The sequence below is a fragment of the Heteronotia binoei genome, chromosome 5 (genome assembly GCF_032191835.1).
Source record: "Heteronotia binoei isolate CCM8104 ecotype False Entrance Well chromosome 5, APGP_CSIRO_Hbin_v1, whole genome shotgun sequence".
NCBI lineage: Eukaryota > Metazoa > Chordata > Lepidosauria > Squamata > Gekkonidae > Heteronotia > Heteronotia binoei.
This window is the reverse complement of record NC_083227.1, coordinates 101,883,152-101,898,576: the sequence shown is the minus strand read 5'-3', so window position 1 is coordinate 101,898,576 and position 15,425 is coordinate 101,883,152. Positions and strand designations below refer to the sequence as shown.

Here is a 15,425-nt window from a genome sequence, read left to right as displayed (position 1 = left end):
GTCAGTAACAGAATTGTTTTTTAGATTACCTGAAATGAGTCTCCAGAAAGCCTTATTATCGTTAGATTTTATCGAGTGGTAAAGTTGGTCCCATTTATTCTGAAAGAAAACATTCTTTTTGGATGTAGTAAGCTCCAGATAGGCTGTCTTGTAAGCAATGTAGGCCTTAATTTTTGATTGGTCTTTGGATTGACAAGCCTCTTTAAAATGAGCTCTCAGTTCTTGTTTCCAAGCTAAACAATCTGTATCAAACCAGCTGGAGAAACTAGACCTAGACAAGATCACAGGTTTAGCTTTGGCACTACAATAATCAATTAATAATGAGAATCCAGAAAGGATTGAATCGTCTGAATTGGAATTTATGATTGAATCCCTTAATCTGCGTAGCGCTTCAGAGCCAAAGAGGGAAGAAAACTCCCTTTCTAGGGCTGGGGATCCCAACAGCCTTCTTGATTGTATGAAAAGTGACCCATATATTTCATCCTGGACAGCAGTGCTTCTGTCTAAACTCAATCAATTGGGGTTTGAGGTAGATGATTTTTCTACCGCTGATGAGTCATATATCTTCAGATGTATTAAACTGAGACTATGGGAATTGGAGGATACGAAATTACAGCCAACTGACCCTTATATTTGCTTTCCAGCTTCCTTAGGTCTTTATGCTTTTTGTGGCAAAATGCCCAATTATCTATCAGACCTAACCACTCCAAGTCATCGCAGGGCATTTATGTTGGCTAGACTAAACGCGTTTCCCTCCAAAGTTTTACAAGGGAGATATCAGCGAGTCCCTTTAGCCGACAGACTTTGCTCCTGTGGAGCAAATACCCCTGACTCAATCCAGCATATATTGCTTGATTGTTCTTTATACCATAACCTCCGTAAAGATTTATTTGGCAAGCTTTCTTTTTCTCCAGATTTGTCTATTCTGCCACCCTGTTATTATTTATTGAGTGATACTGAGGGGGTGGTTAGTGAGGCTGTGGCAAAATTTCTGGCTGACATCCTTAAATTTAATTCTGACCATGTTTGAATGCATCTGTAAGCTCGGTTTTATCTTGATTTTATCTCCAATGTTTAAATTTTTATATTCTGTGTATTTTTATCTGAATCTATTATGCCATTAAAGGTTTGGTATGGTATGGTATGGGTTAGAACTGATAAAAGGAAGTACTTCTTCACCCAAGGGTGATTAACATGTGGAATTCACTGCCACAGGAGGTAGTGGCGGCTACAAACATGGACAGCTTCTATAGGGGAATGGATAAGCATATGGAACAGAGGTCCATCAGTGACTATTAGCCACAGCTTATTGTTGGAACTCTCTGTCTGGGGCAGTGATGCTCTGCTTTCTTGTACTTGGGGGGGGGGGTGGTGGTGCACAGTGGAAGGGCTTCTAGCCCCACTGGTGGACCTCTTGATGGCACTTGGGGTTTTTGGCAACTGTGTGACACAGATTGTTGGACTGGGTGGGCCATTGGCCTGATCCAACATGACTTCTCTTATGTTCTTATGTTAGAATTAGGAGAAAAAATTATTTCCTGTTGCAGCATCCTGAGACTAGTGTAACAAAGTTTATAATAGCAAATGTGTCAAATTGGAAGGAAATTCATCTCAACAGTGGTAGAACATGGAATAGGGTTGCCAAGTTCAATTCAAGAAATATCTGGGGAGTTTAGGGGTGGAGCCAGGAGACTTTGGGGGTGGAGCCAAGATCAAGGCTGTGACAAGCATAATTGAACTCCAAAGGGAGTTCTGGCCATCAGATTTAAAGGGACAGCACACCTTTTTAATGCCTTCCTTCCATAGGAAATAATGAAGGATAGGGGCACCTTCTTTTGCGGCTCATAAAATTGGACCCCCTGATCCAATCTTTTTGAAATTTTGGAGGGATTTTGGGGAGAGGCACTAGCTGCTATACTGAAAATTTGGTGCATCTACCCCAAAAACAACCTCCCCAGAGCCCCAGACACCCACGGATCAATTCTCTATGATATTCTATGGTAATATATCTCCATAGGGAATAACAGAGTTCCCAGCAGACATTTCCCTCCCCTCCCCCCGCTTTCTGACGACCCTGAAGTGGGGGGAGGGCCTCCAAACGGGGGGATCCCCTGCCCCCACCTGGGGATTGGCAACCCTAACATGGAAGCAGATTCAATATGAAGGCCTGGCATTTACAGTAGGAGAAGTAGAAAGAAATGGGAACAGAAAAACTTGTTGATTGGACAACAACATATTCATATGGATATACAGTCAATACAACTTCCTGCTGCAGGAAGCACTGAGATTATTCCGTTTTTATATCAAATTAATAGAAAGGGATGGAACACGATGATGATCCAAGCAGTCAAATGAATAAACACAGGGATAATGGTATGTGTGTGTATAAAGTAGTTATATCTATTGTTTTATAATTTGTTTATTAAGACATTTAAATCCTGCAAAACAATAGAAGAACTTCAGAAGTTTTTCAATATATTTAAAGCTGATTGTCTCCTATTTAAATGAACAAACATCATAAAAACAACTTTTATAAAAACTACCCATATATTGTGGTTATCACTTTTATTACCAAGTGTTTTCAAATTAATTCATCTTATTACATTTTAAAATATTGTGATCTGAATTCTGAGAGAGAGCACTTCAGTTAATACACATAGAGAGGTGTGTTAAATAGCAACATTTGCTGGAAAATGTGATTCAAGGGCTTATATCCAGTGCCCAGCAGGAAACAGTATTGGATGTCTCTACTCTGTAATCTTTCTTTTGTTGCCTAAAAACAAACAAACAAAAAGGATATTAATCCTAAAAGCAAAATTATTTATTTCCTGTCTCTCTCTACTTATGTACATACGTGCCATCAAGTCACAACTAATTTATGGCAACCCCAACTAATTTATGGCAACCTCTGCAAGGAGCTTTGAAGGGAAGTGTGAAGTAGATGTGGTTTACCATTGCTGTCCACTGGAGAGCCTTCCTTGGTGGTCTCCCATCCAAATATGGGGTTCCCAGGCCTTTACTAGGGTTGAGAAATCACCCCCCTCCCCCACACACAGCTGGCATTCCCTACCACTCAGCTGGCTGGAGAGGGATGCGTGTCAAAATGGGGGAGAGGAAAGTCAGCACAATGTTATATTGTCACAGCTATCTCTTTCCCCTTGCCTCCCCTAGAGCATTGAATGCTGTCTCAGCAGCATTTGAAACACCATGACTTAATTTACTCTGGGACATATGACATTAAGTTCACTTGGTGCTGGGCAAAATGAGGGGAGGAAGATGAGAATGAATACAAAAGCTGACTTCCCATTCAAAACCAATGAGAATGAAAGTAGACATAATAATGGAAATAGGTGAGAGTAATTATGAATACAATAACACATAAACACAATCATTTAAAATGAAAATATAAAATCAAAAGTGAGGATATAGATATCTCTTGGAATGAGTGTTTTATGGTTGCATATATCCAAAGCTGACAGGTTTCTCATTTTACATATTCAATAATTTTCTATACAGTTATGCTTCATTATATACACCCAGCTTTTCACATGGGAAAGAACCAGGGCTTTTTTTGTAGCAGGAACTCCTCTGCATATTAGGCCACATACTCCTGATGTAGCCAATCCTCCTGGAACTTACAGTAGGCCCTGTACTAAGAGTCATGTAAGCTCTTGGACGACTGGCTACATCAGGGCTGTGTGTCTTTCTTTTTTTGTAGCAGGAACTCCTCTGCATATTAGGCCACATACCCCTGATGTAGCCAATCCTCCTAGAACTTACAGTAGGCCCTGTACTAAGAGTCATGTAAGCTCTTGGATGACTGGCTACATCAGGGCTGTGTGGCCTAATATGCAAATGAGTTCCTTCTACAAAAAAAGTCCTGGAAAGAACCAATGCAAGGAATTCCCCATTTACTTCAATGTCAGCAAGAGAGCTATGTGCTCAGCTATATGGTGCATACATATGAAGCTTAGTATTAATCCTTTGCATTATCTACTCTTTATATATTGCATTATATATTGTGTGAAATAGGGTTTACTCCAAAGGAAGTGTGCATAGTATTGCAGCTGTCATTAATGTTATCTTAAGCTGGATTGAATCAGCCAATTGTTCCTCGAATTAGTTATCTTTCACTGTCTTTTATATGCAACTACTGTTGTGGGATAACCACTTTTCTATAATGTAATGTTGTGTACCAGAGGGCTGTAAATGATGTAACCATTTGGAGGGGCAAATCATGTGAGATTTTCCAATGTAGTTGGCACTTTTCTTGACTGCTCCTCCCTTAAGTCTCAAGTTGACCAACAAGGAAGTCTTCTTTCATCGATCCACCAGATGCCAGTGGGGCTGATTATGATTACTCAGAAAGAAGTAATTGCAACTCTTTGTGTTGTTTCAAACATTCCTAGGTTGAACTTGGACCATACAGAACAGGTTCTGGTGCAGAGGCAGGCCTCAAAGAAGCAGGGCCCAGCCTGATGCCAAGTGACTTGGAGCTGCTTCGGCATTCTAGTGTAGAAAAAGGGGAGGGGCTGTGGCTCAACAGCAGAGCGTCTGTACAGCATGCAGAACGTCCCAGGTTCAATCCCTGGTATCTCCAGTTTAAAAGATAAGGAGGTGATGTGAAACGCCTCTACCTAAGACCCTGGAGAGCTGCTGCTAGTATGAGTAGACAATACTGATCTTGATGGACCAAAAGCTCTGGATTCAGTATAAGACAGCTTCATGTATTCATGTACATATATATTCATTTTGTGTCAACAATCCCCACACCCCAAGTATACAAACACATGAGACTAATGGTACCAGGGTCAACAGAATTTAGCTCAGAGAATTCACAAAGAATTTTGAATGTGTGTTACAGACAGGAGAATTGTCTGAAGAATATAACATTTTTTGCTGTATCTTTTACCTGGAGGTATCATACTTTTGTCCTTGGACAACAATTGGTCTCCAATTTTCAAAAACAGGATTTTCAAAATGTGTATTAAAGTAAAACTGACCTGGGGGAAAGAAAAATAATCATATGTCTAAAAAGTAGCTTGTATAGTCCAACATCATATTTTAGGACACAGTTATATGCAAATGAAGATGAATGTCAAGATAAGTAATAACATCAATATCCATTTTGTATTTGTATGTAGGGATGCCAATCTCCCCTAGTTTGGAGGCCCTCCCCCCCACTTCAAGGTCATAGGAAAGTTGGGTGGGGGAGGGAAATGTCTGCTGGACACTGCTGGGAGACCAATTTCCATAGGGTATAATAAACTGATCCATGTGTCTCTGGAACTCTGGAGGGGTTGTTTTTTGAGTTAGAGGCACCACATTTTCAGCAAAGCATCCCATGCCTCTCCTCAAATCACCTTCCAAGTTTCAAAAAGGTTGGACCATGGGGTCCAATTCTATGAGCCCCAAAAGAAAATGGAGGGAAGACATTTAATAGGGGTGCAGTCCCTTTAAATGTGATGGCTAGAACTCCATTTGGAGTTCAAGTGTGCTTGCCACAATCTTGTTCCTGGCTCCAGCCCCAAAGTCTCCTGGCTCCAGTCCCAAAGTCCCCAGATTTTTCTTGAATTGGACTTGGCAACCCTATTTGTATATTATGGCAAGAAATATACTACAGCTCTTGCAGCCCAACAGGACACAGGAAAAGAAATACTACAGCTAGACCGATTTCCCACTCGCCTTACACCGCTCTGACGCTCTGGCTTCCATCGGATTTCACACTATTTGCCCTGGGGCTGCAACTAGCGTGGGCTTTTTTTGTGCAGCAAACAGAAACTGGTTTTTAGAGGTCTCTGTTTGCTGCACAAAAAAGCTGATACTAGTTGCAGCCCCGGGGCAGATGGTGTGAAATCGGAGGGAAGCCCTGCTGAGAAGAGGAGTGTCAGAGCGGCGTAAGGCAAGTGGGAAATCAGTCCTGGACTTCAGTTAATTTAAAAGAGGTGTTGATTTTCATTTACATGCCAAACCAAAAAGTATATGATTTTAATGCTTCCAATTACCTCCTTTGGTTATGGTTTCAGAGTAACCGAGTGTTACAGAAAGGTCCATTTCTGCTTCACTCAGAGTGGAACCAGTGAGAGATGACAGAACGTTGTGGGCAAATTGATAGGTCAGTTAGAGCAGGGAGAGCTATGAGGAAGGAGGTGGATTTGAATCTCTGAGACTGATTTCCCACTCACCTTATGCCGCTCTGATGCTCTTCTTCTCAGGGGGGCTTCCCTCCGATTTCACACTATCTGCCCCGGGGCTGCAAATAGCGTTGGCTTTTTCTCACAAACAGAGACCTCTAAAAACCAGTTTCTGTTTGATGCACGAAAAAGTCCATGCTAGTTGCAGCCGTGGGGCAGATAGTGTGAAATCTGATGGAAGTCCCACTGAGAAGAGGAGCATCAGAGCAGCGTAAGGTGAGTGGGAATTCAGTCTGAGTGAGACAGCAGGAGCTAGAATCTGCCTGTAAGAAAGATAGTTTGTAACTGAGCAGACTGGAAATACAGTTGCCAAACCCCAGTTTGGAGCAGGGGATCCTCTGGCTTAGAAACCCTCTCCCCACTTTAGTTTATCAGAAAGCGGGGAGGGGGGAGGGTGTCCATTATACCTTCTGGAGACTGGTTCCCCATAGGGTATAATGGAGATTTGATCTGTGGGTATCTGGGGCTTGGGGGGGGGCTGTTTTTTGAGGTAGAGGCACCAAACTTTCAGCACAGCATCTGGTGCCACTCCTCAACCCTGCCCCCATATTTCAAAAAGACTGGACCACAGGGATCCAATTCCATGAGCCCCAAAAGAAGGTGCCCCCATCCTCCATTATTTCCAATGGAAGGAAGGCATTTAAAAAGAATGTGATGGCCAGAACTCCCTTTGGAGTTCAATTGTGCTTGTCACAGCCTTGCTCCTGGCTCCATCCCCACAGTCTCCAGATATTTCTTGAATCGGACCTGGCAACCCTATGGAAGAATGAAGAGAGTTGAGGATAAGAAGTTCAAGGGTTCAAGGGTTGAGAAGCATAGACCTTGCTTGCAAACCCAAGTGGGGTGGGGAGGAGGTCAAGGTATTGTGGGAGTAGGGTTGCCAAGTCCAATTCAAGAAATATCTGGGAACTTTGGGGGTGGAGCCAGGAGACTTTGGGGTGGAGCCAGGAGCAAAGGTGTGACAAGCATAATTGAACTTCAAGGGAGTTCTGGCCATCACATTTAAAGGGACAGCACACCTTTTTAAATGCCTTCCTTCCATAGGAAATAATGAAGGATAGGGGCACCTTCTTTTGGGGCTCATAGAATTGGACCCCCTGGTCCAATCATTTTGAAACTTGGTAGGTATTTTGGGGAGAGACACTAGATGCTATACTGAAAATTTGGTGCCTCTACCTAAAAAAACAGCCCCCCCGAACCCTCGATACCCGCAGATCAATTCCCCATAATTCCCTATGGGAATTGTTCATGGAGGTGCATGGTGGCTGTGGGGGCGGGGCTTCCCCTACCGGCCAGCTGGCTGGGGGAAGGGGGAAGCCTGTAAAACTGGGGGGTCCCCCTCTGGGACCTGGGGATTGGGAAGCCTATGTGGGAGCCATCTTCAGATGATGTGCTCAAGTAGGTCGCTATTGGGGAAGGAGTCTTCCCTCTCATCTTCCCAGCCTGAATAAGAAGGGCCCTGGCTCCTGCTGCAGGGGATTGCAGTTGACCATCCACCTTTCTCCTCCCTCCAGCTTTGCTGTTACAGGATTGTCATTATGGGCTTGTTCTCAGGCTGTTGTTTTTTGTTTGTACAATGTTATAGTATTTGCTTTATTTCTCATTGTCACAACTGTATTCTTGGTATATCAACGTAGCGGCAAATCCTTTTGAAGAAGACACACCCTGTGTGCCCTTTTCCTCCACTTTAGGGATTTGAGGATGAGGACTTGAAGGGGACATGCCCAGATCGTGGGCTGTCAAGACATCTTCAGTCTCAAGAACCTACCTGCACCTCTGAGTCTGAGAGATGTTGTGTTAGGGTGGTGGGGTAGGAGATGCAGGTCATGCTGCATATTGTGCACAAATATTTAAAAGACAGCTTGAGCAGCCATTTGACTATAATTGTCAGAACTGTTTCCAAATTCCTTCAATAAACCATGACTATAAAGTATGCTCTTTATACACCAATATAGCACCACATTTTGACCAATTATAGTGAACTAGGCATTTAAAAAAAATTTAGAACACACAGGAACACAGTTTTGGCTGGCGTGGTGTCAGGGGTGTGGCCTAATATGCAAATAGGTTATTGCTGGACTTTTTCTGCAAAAAAGGCCCAGTAGATAACTATAACATCTTTACTTCACAAAACTCAGTTTATACATACCAAGAAGTCCAGTTACTTGGTCAGAAAAATTTTCACTGCCTAGGAAGTATAATCCAAGGAAACGTTCAGGAAACTTCACGTAGGATATTTTTATTGTGATATTATCTGCTCCTGATATTGAAACACTCTTTTCTTCTTCAATGACAACCTTCAACCTATACAAATAATCATTATATGTTATATATCACTTAATATTTTTGAGCCCTGTCAAAATAGATATTATTTAGAGACAGACTCAGGGCTACTATCTTGGAATGAAACTCAGAAAACAGGCTTACCCCTGGACTGTGAAAGACATAGTTGTTGTCCATGGGAGCATGGTTGCATTCCCATTATCATCTAACACAATATGATCCTTTGATACATTAAGCTTCACATCAGACTTCTGAAAAGCTATTTCAAAGTGCTTAAATTGCTTCTTTTCTCCCAGCTGGCCAGTCACTTGGATCCCTAACAATATATGAGTCAAAGTATTAGAAATAAGAAGCATATCATAAAGTAATTGCCATGTATAATGCAGCTGTTAAAATATAACAGAAACCTAATTATAACAAGAATAACAAATAGTTGCTGTGGAAAAATGCATTTTCCTTTGAAGTTTGAACTGAACTGTCATGATCCTTGGCCTAGTGAGGCCTATAGGCTCTAGGGAAGCCTGTATCAGAGTAGCTACAGGGCCTATATTTCCCAGGATCCCTTCTGTGGGAAGTCAAAAGGTGACCGGAACAACTGACAAGTTTGGCCTTGGAGAACAAAATGAAGCCGAGCAAAGGCTAATAGAGTTTTGCCAAGAGAACAAGCTGGTCATAGCGGACACCCTCTTCCAACCACCTAAAAGGCAACTCTACACGTGGACATCACCTGATGGGCAACACAGAAATCAGATTGATTATATTCTCTGCAGTCAAAGATGGAGAAGCTCCTTACAGTCAGCAAAAACAAGACCCGGAGCTGACTGCGGCTCAGATCATGAGCTACTCATCGCAAAATTCAGGCTTAAACTGAAGAAAACTGGGGAAGCCATTAGGCCATTCACGTTTGACCTTGATCACATCCCTTATGAATATATAGTGGAGGTGAAGAATAGGTTTAATGAACTAGAGCTGATAGAGTGCCAGAAGAACTATAGACGGAGGTTCGTGACATTGTACAGAAGGAAACAATCAGCACCATCCCAAAGAAAAAAGAAATGCAAGAAAGCAAAGTGGCTTTCTGATGAGGCTTTACAAATAGCTGAGGAAAGAAGGAAAGTGAAAGGCAAAGATAAAAAGGAAAGATTCACCCAACTGAATACAGATTTCCAGAGAACAGCAAGGAGAGATAAGGAGGCCTTCCTGAAGGAACAATGCAAAGCAATAGAGCAGGGGTGGCCAACGGTAGCTCTCCAGATGTTTTTTGCCTACAACTCCCATCAGCCCCAGCCGTTGGCAAAAAAACATCTGGAGAGCTACCGTTGGCCACCCCTGCAATAGAGGAAAATAATTGAATGGGAAGGACAAGAGATCTATTCAAGAAAATTGGAGAAATCAAGGGAATGTTTTGTGCAAAGTTGGCCATGATAAAGGACAAAAATGGTAGGGACCTAATAGAAGCAGAAGAGATCAGGAAGAGGTGGCAAGAATGCACAGAAGAATTATACAATAAGGATCTCAATGTCCCGGACAACATTGACAGTGAAATTGATGACCTTGAGCCAGACATCCTGGAGTGTGAAGTCAAATGGATTTTAGAAAGCATTACTAACAACAAAGCGAGCGGAGATGATGGTATCCCAGTTGAGCTATTCAAAGTCCAAAAAGATGATGCTGTTAAAGCGATGCACACATTATGTCAATAAATTTGGAAAACACAACAGTGGCCACAGGATTGGAAAAGATCAGTTTATATTCCAATCCCAAAGAAGGGAAATGCCAAGGAATGTTCAAACTATTGTACCATTGCACTCATTTCACATGCCAGCAAGGTCATCTTAAAGATCCTACAAGCTAGGCTTCAGTAGTATGTCGATCAGGAACTAGCAGAAGTTCAAGCTGGGTTTCGAAGAGATAGAGGAACTAGAGATCAAATTGCCAACATTCCCTGGATTATGGAGAAAGCAAGGGAGTATCAGAAAAATGTCTATTTCTGCTTCATTGATTATGCTAAAGCCTTTGTGAGGATCACAACAAACTGTGGCAAGTCCTTAAAGAGATGGGAGTACCAGACCTCCTCACATGTCTCCTGAGAAACCTGTATAAGGATCAAGAAGCAACTGTCAGAACGGGATATGGAACAACTGATTGGATTAGAATAGGAAAAGGAGTTTTCTGCTTTTCAGGAAAAGTACCCTGCTTATTTAATTTATATGCAGAGTACATCATGTGGAATGCTGGCCTGGATGAAGCACAAGCCGGAATTAAGATTGCTGGGAAAAACATCAACAACCTCAGATATGCAGATGACACTACTCTAATGGTAGAAAGTGAGGAGGACCTAAAGAACCTCTTGTTGGGGGTGAAAGAGGAGAGCACAAAGTAGGCTTGAAACTCAACATCAAAAAAATTAAGATCATGGCATCTGGCCCCATCACACCTTGGCAAATAGAAGGAGAAGACATGGAAGTAGTGACAGACTTCACATTTCTGGGATCCAAGATCACTGCAGATGGTGACTGTAGCCATGAAATTAAAAGACGTTTGCTCCTTGGGAGGACAGCTATGACGAACCTGGACAGTATAATAAAAAGTAGAGACATCACCCTGCCAACAAAAGTCCGTATAGTCAAAGCGATGGTATTCCCAGTAGTAATGTATGGCTGTGAGAGCTGGACCATAAGGAATGATGAGTGCAGAAGAATAGATGCTTTTGAGATGTGGTGCTGGAGAAGACTCTTGAGAGTCCTTTGGACTGCAAGAAGATCAAATCAGTCAGTCCTATGGGAAATCAACCCAGACTGTTCCCTGGAAGGTCAGATACTGAAGCTCAAACACTTTGGCCACCAAACGAGAAGGAAGCACTCCCTGGAGAACATCCTGATGCTAGGAAAGACAGAAGGAAAAGAAGAAGGGGTCGGCAGAAGATGAGATGGCTGGACAGTGTTACTGATGTAACAAACACGAATTTGAGCAGACTTCAGAGGATGGTGGAAGACAGGAGGGCCTGGCGTGACTTTGTCCATGGGGTCGCAAATAGTTGGACTCGACTGTGCAACTGAACAACAACAACTTCTGTCCCTCTGATTGAGTGGACAGCAGTTTTGGAAAGAAAACTTGCCCAGAGGGGTGGGATCTGCTAGGGAACAATAAAAGATCAGTTAGAGAGGGAAGTGTGTTCTCTCTGGAAAAGGCTGAGCTGGGGAGAGGTTGCAGTTATGAGGGTTCCCTCATCCAGGGGACGTGAGTGATTGAAAGTGGAAGAAGGGAATGTGTAGCTAGTCACATCAGGGCTTTTATTTCTTTGGATCAGTATAGTGTTAAAGCTGCAGTACTGCAGTCCTAAGCTCTGCTCACGACCTGAGTTCGATCCCCTGTGGAAGCTGGGTTTTCAGGTAGCCAGCTCGAAGTTGACTCAACCTTCCATCCTCCTGAGGTCGGTAAAATGAGTACCCAGCTTGCTGGGGGGAAAGTGTAGATGTCTGGGGAAGGCAATGGCAAACCACCCTGTAAAAAGTCTGCCATGATAACGTGAAAGCAACGTCACCCCAGAGTCGGAAATGACTGGTGCTTGCACAGGGGACCTTTCCTTCCTTTTCCTATTGTCTTGTTTTTCCTTGTTCACTACTGCACTAAAAAAAGTTAAAACGTTGTTTGTTTGTGAGCACTTACAATAAACTTGTTGGGGGGGAGGGGCGGGCTCCCTCTTGGGTATCCTGCCCCCCCCCAGGGAAAGTGTATGCGCAATATATAGCCTCTCCTTTCCCGGTGTAGTGAACGCCGCGTGGTCACTGTCCGGCTATGCCTGGCAGATGGTCACTGCAATGGCCTCTCCTGCATTACTGCATCCGTGGCAACACCTTCCCGCTGGTCCCCCCCCCGTTTCTCACAGAGTTTGCCACGTAATGGTGTGACCGAATGTCCGGCGGTATAACCGGACGGGCAGGCTGGGCTCACCAACCTCGCCAGCCAAGAGAAGGAAAACTCTAACACCAAACCCGGGCAGATAGAACTCGTTAATGTAACACCTACCACCTGGAGGACTCGCTGCCGGTGTCCCGGCTTACTGGGCCATGGCAGATCACCCCAAGGTGAAAGGGTGGAGCCAGTACCGCACACACTGCGCTTCACCTAAAAATTCCTCTGCGCAGGCCTGAAGGGCATATCCACATCCACAACCCACAACACACCAAGTCCTGCAGCGATGGGCAAGGGGTGAAACGGCAGGTGGAAGATGCCACTGAAAGCCGCAGTCCCGATCCTGCATGTAGGTGGTTCAGGGTATTGGTCGCCTGATGCTGACCCGGAGACAAAAGCATTTTTCGGCAGCACCCTGAACGACCAAGCAGCCTTATCTAGGGACAGCACTGCTTGCTCTACATGGAGAGGGGCCTAGAAAAGGTGGCCTCAACAAAGCTCGTCTCCTCCACCCCAGTTGGCTAGCCGCGGTCAACGGGCATCCTTACTTGCGGTCAAAAAATAACAACAAAGAAAAGGCATGCACCTGCCTCACAAAGTGTGCAAAGACTAAAGCTTGCGTGTTGGAACATCAGAACCATGCTTGACACAGTAGACAGTGGTCGCCCTGAACGACGCTCTGCTCTAGTTGCCCACGAACTTCTCAGGTTGAATATTGACATAGCAGCTCTCAGTGAGGTCCATTTCCCTGAGGAAGGTAGTCTTCAAGAACATGGTGCTGGCTATACCCTCTACTGGTCGGGTATGTCAAAGGCTGAGAGCCGCCTTTCTGGTGTTGGCTTCATGGTCAGGAACTCCATTGCCTCCAAACTCGAAAACCTGCCAACAGGTCACTCAGATCGCATCATGTCCATGCGCCTCCCACTTCAAAACAAGCAGCATGCAACACTCTTCAGTGTGTATGCCCCAACCCTTCAAGCAGACCCTGCAGAAAAGAACAAGTTCTATGCTGATCTACGCAACCTCGTACGGAAGACCCCTACAGAGGACAAGGTGATCATCCTTGGCGACTTCAATGCCAGAGTAGGTAAAGACTCGGAAACCTGGAAAGGAGTACTTGGCAAACACGGCATTGGCAACTGCAATGATAATGGGCGCCTCCTGCTAGAATTCTGCACGGAGCACCAGCTCACCATCACCAACACTATCTTTCAGCAGAAGAACAGCCTGAAGACAACCTGGATGCACCCACGGTCCAAGTACTGGCACCTTATCGACTACATTCTGGTGCGCCAGAGAGACCTTCGAGATGTCTTACACACCCGAGTAATGCCCAGTGCAGAATGTCATACGGATCATCGTCTTGTATGCTGCAATCTCCGACTTCACTTTAAACCCACACCCAGGAGAAGAGGTATCCCTTGAAGGAAGCTTCAGGTTGGCAGCCTTCAGTCAGCCGAAGTTAAAGCTGCCTTCCAGGCAAAACTCCAGTCAAGAATTGAGGACCCCAGTTGCCCCACAGACCCTTCTCCAGAAGCACTCTGGGAACACCTAAAAACTACCATCCTGTCGATCTCTGAAGAAGTCCTCGGGTTCTCCACAAGGAAGAACAAGGACTGGTTTGACGAGAACAATCAAGAGATCCAAGAATTACTAGCGAAAAAGAGATCTGCCTACCAAGCACATCTTGCTCAGCCCTCCTGTCCCGAGAAAAAAGCAATCTTTCGCGCTGCATGTAGCAACCTCCAGCGCAAGCTTCGAGACATTCAGAACGAGTGGTGGACCAAGCTTGCAGAGAGAACCCAGCTGTGTGCAGACACTGGTGAGTTAAGAGGGTTCTACGAAGCCCTGAAGGCAGTATATGACCCATCATATCAGGCTCAGAGTCCCTTGCGTAGTGCAGACGGCCAAGTGCTCCTCACAGACAAGGCATCCATACTGAACCGGTGGTCGGAGTATTTTCAGGTTCTCTTCAGTGCCAACCGCGTAGTTCAAGATTCAGCAATCCACCTCACCCCACTTCAACCAGTGAAAACAGAGTTGGATGAGATCCCCACCCTAGAAGAGACTGTTAAAGCCATCAAGCAACTGAAAAGTGGCAAGGCAGCGGGAGTTGATGGAATTCCACCAGAGATCTGGAAGCATGGGGGCACAGTACTACATAGCACACTTCACAAAGTACTTGTCACCTGCTGGGATCAAGGCAAACTACCACAGGACTTTCGCGATGCAATCATCATCATTCTACACAAGAACAAAGGGGAAAAGTCAGACTGCTCCAACTACCGGGGGATAACCCTGCTTTCCATCGCAGGCAAAATCCTTGCCAGAATACTCCTGAACAGACTGGTGCCCACCATTGCAGAAGAACTCCTCCCAGAGAGCCAGTGCGGCTTCAGAGCTAACAGGAGCACCACCGACATGGTATTTGTTCTCAGGCAGCTCCAAGAGAAATGCAGGGAACAGAACAAGGGTCTATATGTGACTTTTGTCGACCTTACCAAAGCTTTCGATACCGTTAGCAGGAAAGGCCTGTGGCAAATCTTGGAATGTTTAGGATGTCCCCCAAGGTTCCTCAGTATGATCATCCAGCTACATGAAGACCAGCGAGGCCAAGTCAGACACTGCAACGACTTCTCGGAGCCCTTCCCAATAGGCACAGGTGTAAAGCAAGGCTGCGTCCTCGCTCCAACTCTCTTTACAATCTTCTTTAGCATGATGCTTCAAAGAGCCGCAGTAGATCTAGATGATGACGATGGTTTCTACATCCGCTATCGCACCGATGGCAGTCTGTTCAACCTGAGGCGAGTAAAGGCTCACTCCAAGACAATGGAAAAACTTATCCGAGAGCTACTGTTTGCTGATGATGCTGCACTCGTCTCCCACTCAGTATCAGCTCTGCAGCATATGACGTCCTGCTTTGCAGAGGCTGCCAAGCTATTCGGCCTAGAAGTTAGTCTGAAGAAGACAGAAGTTCTCCACCAGCCTGCACCCCAGGAAGATTATTACCCTCCCAGCATCACTGTGGGTGAA

The 15,425-nt window shown here is 44.7% G+C and overlaps 1 protein-coding gene across 1 annotated transcript in view; it reads right to left on the bottom strand.

The window, feature by feature from the left end:
* Positions 1–2,376: 2,376 nt before the first annotated feature.
* Positions 2,377–15,425, bottom strand: part of ITIH4 (inter-alpha-trypsin inhibitor heavy chain 4) — a 75,929-nt gene continuing 62,880 nt past the window's right edge. The window contains exons 17-20 of the mRNA XM_060238814.1: positions 8,622–8,793; positions 8,344–8,498; positions 4,913–5,003; positions 2,377–2,773 (exon numbers count right to left, since the gene is read on the bottom strand). Of these exons, the coding sequence (XP_060094797.1) occupies positions 2,701–2,773; positions 4,913–5,003; positions 8,344–8,498; positions 8,622–8,793 (491 nt within the window). The 3' untranslated portion in view covers positions 2,377–2,700. The remainder of the gene's footprint in view (positions 2,774–4,912; positions 5,004–8,343; positions 8,499–8,621; positions 8,794–15,425) is intronic.